Here is a 4,287-nt window from a genome sequence, read left to right as displayed (position 1 = left end):
GGGGCAGTGACCTGGCCAGCAGCACTGTGGGGGCCCCACAAACCGTGGGCACCTTCGAGGAGGGCGCCCCATCCCCTGGGGAAGCAGAGGCCCCTGTGCCAGCATCCCCTGAGCAGGTGAAGAGTGAGCAGGGCTGTGGCTGGCAGGAGCCGGGGGAGCTGGAGGCGGCCGGCGGCACCAGTGAGCACAGCAGGAAGGCGCAGCTGGACCGGCTGGACATCAACGTGCAGATCGATGACTCCTACCTGGTGGAGGCAGGGGACCGCCAGAAGCGCTGGCAGTGCCGCATGTGCGAGAAGTCCTACACCTCCAAGTACAACCTGGTGACCCACATCCTGGGCCACAACGGCATCAAGCCCCACTCGTGCCCACACTGCAACAAGCTGTTCAAGCAGCCCAGCCACCTGCAGACCCACCTGCTGACCCACCAGGGCACACGGCCCCACAAGTGCGGGGTGTGCAGCAAAGCCTTCACTCAGACCAGCCACCTGAAGCGGCACATGCTGCTGCACACCGACATCAAGCCCTACAGCTGCCGCTTCTGCTTCGCCTACCCCAGCGAGCTGAAGGCGCATGAGGTGAAGCACGAGAGTGGGCGCTGCCACGTGTGCGTGGAGTGCGGGCTGGACTTCTCCACGCTCACCCAGCTGAAGCGGCACCTGGCCACGCACCAGGGCCCCACACTCTACCAGTGCCTGGAGTGCAGCAAGTCCTTCCACTACCGCAGCCAGCTGCAGAACCACATGCTGAAGCACCAGAATGTCCGGCCCTTTGTCTGCACCGAGTGTGGGATGGAGTTCAGCCAGATCCACCACCTCAAGCAGCACTCGCTCACGCACAAGGTAGGGGCTAAGGGTCCTCTGGGGTGCTGCCCTCATCGTGCCCAGAGGAGATGTGCCAGCGCTGGATGTGGGTGCTGGCGGAGAGGAGTGGTCCAGTGCCCCCAGTCTTGGGAGGAGGTGGGTGGTGCAGGTGGGCAGTAGCACCTGTGGCTGGCATTAGCTGGGGTCACTGACATGCAGTGAGGGGGTCCCTGGGACCCAGCCCCTGCCCTTCTGGGGGTTCCCTTCCTCAGGGAGGGAGTTTTAGACCTGCTGCAGGGTAACCTGGGGGGTCCTGTCCAGGGGCTCTCACAGCCCCTCTGGGCAGGCTGTATGTGGGTGTTTGCCCTTTTCCAGGGGCTCTTTAATGGGGAGCAATTGGGCTGAGCCCCAGAGCAAAGCTGGCACTCAGCTGTGCTTACAGAGCCTGTCCAGCCCCTGCCCACAGCCCCTGCATGTGGCTGGGCTGTCAGATATGCTCCGTGCTGTGCTCAGCACAAGGAGCCCATCCGTTGCCCATGGGGTCCCTTCTCCATTCTTGGCACCACTTGTGTGTCCCCAGTGCCTGGGGGTCTGCCCAAGCTCCTTCCCGGCCCACAGCTCTCCCACCCCTGGCAGGGCGTGAAGGAGTTCAAGTGCGAGGTGTGCGGGCGGGAGTTCACGCTCCAGGCCAACATGAAGCGGCACATGCTGATCCACACCAGTGTCCGGCCCTACCAGTGCCACATTTGCTTCAAGACCTTTGTGCAGAAGCAGACGCTCAAGACCCACATGATTGTGCACTCACCGGTGAAGCCGTTCAAGTGCAAGGTACCAGCGGGACTGGGGGGCTGATGGAGCTGGGGATGGGGCAGCACAGGTCCGGCTGTGCTATGCCCCCAGGAATCTGGCCAGGCTGGGCCCTTGGGCATGGAAGTGGCTTTGTGATGCCTCCCCTGCTCGCTTGGGCATGGAATATCTGCCCCAAGCTGTGATGGGAGCATTGCTGCTGCTGAAATGACAACCAGTGCCTCTCTCTGACCAGTGCTGGATGCTCTGGAACTTCCAACAGCATCAGCACAGCACCCCCAAGCCCCCCCCCCCCCCCGGGGGGGGGGGGGGGGATTTCAGTGAAATGAGGCCAACATCTACTGCTCTGAAGGCTTAGCTGCAACCATGACTGAGGGGCAGCAGTTGCAGAGACCTCAATCCTTGTCCCAGAGAAGGAAGCCACAGCCTGATGGGTAGCACTGGTGGGTGGGACATCTACTGAGCCCTCATGGTTTCTTTCACAGCATCTCTATTTTTCCCTGGCTCTCAAATCCAACTCCTCACTGCAGAAATGCTGTCTCTCATACTCCTCTGCCATAATAATGACAGGCAAACTCAATTAACACTGTGAGCAGTTTGGATGTCTGCACAACAGGTTGCCAAAAAAACCATCCCAAGGGGAACCACCCCCCCCCCCCCCCCCCCCCCCCCCCACAGAGGGGGAGGGGGGAGGGAGCCCCATTACTCTTGGCAGGAGCCACAGGGGACTCCAGGAGGGGAGCAGCCCCATTACTCTTGGTGGGAGCCACAGGGGACCCTGGGGGCCAGGACTGCGCTGCAGAGCCTTTGGCAGCTCTGGGGGCTGACCGTGGGCATGCTGCTGGCAGGTCTGCGGCAAGTCCTTCAACCGCATGTACAACCTGCTGGGACACATGCACCTGCATGCTGGCAGCAAGCCCTTCAAGTGTCCCTACTGCTCCAGCAAGTTCAACCTGAAGGGCAACCTCAGCCGGCACATGAAGGTCAAGCATGGGGTGATGGACATCAGCCTGGACAGCCAAGGTGGGTCCCTGGCGCGGACTGGGCATCGTGACTGCCCCCAGCAGTGCCCATAGCACTGGGAGCTGGGCTGTGCCGTGTTGGCTGTGGCAAGTTCATGCCTTCTCACCCAAGGGCTACCCCCACAAGCAGCCCACATCGAGCAGGGCTGTGGCTCCCAGGGAGTTTTGGGCTCCAAACCCAGGGAGGGGGGAGCTGTGGTCCCCACAGGTCCATCACTCCGTGTCCTTGTGCTGACTCCTAGATGCCATGATGGAGCTGGCTGGGGCTGACCACGCCGAGCTGGATGGCCAGCAGGAGATGGATGACTTCGAGGAGGAGAACTCTTATGGCTACGGGGCTGTGGGCAACCCCCCAGACGAGCACACGCTGGCCGAGCAGGCCATGAAGGAGATGGCCTACTACAACATGTTGTAGCCAAGGCTGGTGGGGCTGTGGGGGCTTGGTGGGGTTAAGAGGGGCTGCAGCACCCAGCCAGGTCCCCCCAGAGTTGGAGGGATGGCTTCCACTGGGCTTGGGGAACACAGGGATGTCCAGAAGCCTTTGCTGCACCTGCCTTGGCTCTGTTGCTGCCCCCCTGTCCCTGCCTGCACCCTGCACCTGGTGACTTGAAGCTGCAGGTAGGGGAGGCATGTCCCAGCAGATCACTGAATGAGTAAGGATGGAAGGGGCTGCTGTGGAGCAAGATGATGAGCATCACTAATTATTCTACCTCCTGGGTCCCCCCCTCGGCTGCACAGGGGTTCCCCCTGATGGGCAGAAGCCCCTGCCCACATGAGGAGGTGGGTTTGCATTCCGCACTCACCCCGGGGCTCCCTGTGTCAGGCCCTGGGATGCAGAACAGAGTATTTTCGTAGAAGCTCAGGGCGCAGTCAGCGCCCACAGCTCCGGGTCTGGAGCTGCAGCCAGCAGTGGATCCGGGGGAGGCAAACCCAGCCCAGCCCCAGCAAATGATGGTATTTTGAAAGTAATTTATTTTTTTCAGATGTGCCGCGTGGTTGGATTTATCTTTTCACTGAGTTCAGTTCCCTTCAACCAATGTGCTTTGTAAACCCGTGTAAGCTGTGTGGTCTGTGTGGGGAAAGGGGGTTGTGAGGGGCTGAGGACCAGAGCAGGGTCCTGGGCAGAGCCCCCCACTAAGGAAGTGGCAACCCCTCCTTGCCCCCCAACTGCTCTGGGGCTTGAGGAAAAGGCTCTCACTGGGGCAGACTGTGAGGTGGGGGTTTGCCTCCTCCATGCCCAGGGATTTGGCAGGGAAGCAGCTGGGGCAGTGCTGAGCCTGGCACCACTCTCTGGGCTCTTCACTCTCCCTGCTGTGGGGCAGAGGACTCGCAGCACCCGCAGCATTGCCCCCCAAGTGTGCCCAGAGTTGGGTAGGGTCCTGGCAGGCATCAGGACCTGGGGACTAGCCAGGGCACAGGGCCTGGGACAGCCATGCTGACCCCACACACACCCTACGCTTTCTGTCAGTCGCTGTGTTCCCTGAGGCTGAGCACCATCTGCCCCATCCCCAAAAGCCCTGGGGTGGTTCTGGGTGTGGCACCACTCATTCCCCCACAAGGCAGTGTGCCTACTACCCCTGCACCCACCTTTTTCCCCCCCACTGTCATCCAGCCTTGGGGCAGGATGGAGATGGCCACAGCCTTGGGCAGCCCCA

At 61.6% G+C, this 4,287-nt stretch overlaps 1 protein-coding gene across 3 annotated transcripts in view; it reads left to right on the top strand.

The window, feature by feature from the left end:
• The window catches only part of ZNF710 (zinc finger protein 710), a 7,861-nt gene extending 4,173 nt beyond the window's left edge, over nt 1-3,688 (top strand). For 2 of the 3 annotated variants that reach the window (XM_017738337.1, XM_017738326.1), the window contains exons 3-6: nt 42-959; nt 1,440-1,631; nt 2,459-2,633; nt 2,875-3,688. In XM_017738337.1, coding sequence (XP_017593826.1) covers nt 42-959; nt 1,440-1,631; nt 2,459-2,633; nt 2,875-3,047 — 1,458 coding nt within the window. In that variant the 3' untranslated portion in view covers nt 3,048-3,688. The remainder of the gene's footprint in view (nt 1-41; nt 960-1,439; nt 1,632-2,458; nt 2,634-2,874) is intronic. The other variant, XM_017738333.1, reaches the window with a different exon arrangement.
• The last annotated feature ends 599 nt before the right edge of the window (nt 3,689-4,287 follow it).

The sequence above is a fragment of the Corvus brachyrhynchos genome, unplaced genomic scaffold, assembly GCF_000691975.1.
Source record: "Corvus brachyrhynchos isolate BGI_N302 unplaced genomic scaffold, ASM69197v1 scaffold200, whole genome shotgun sequence".
NCBI classification, from domain to species: Eukaryota; Metazoa; Chordata; class Aves; order Passeriformes; family Corvidae; genus Corvus; species Corvus brachyrhynchos.
This window is presented reverse-complemented; position numbering and strand designations above follow the sequence as displayed.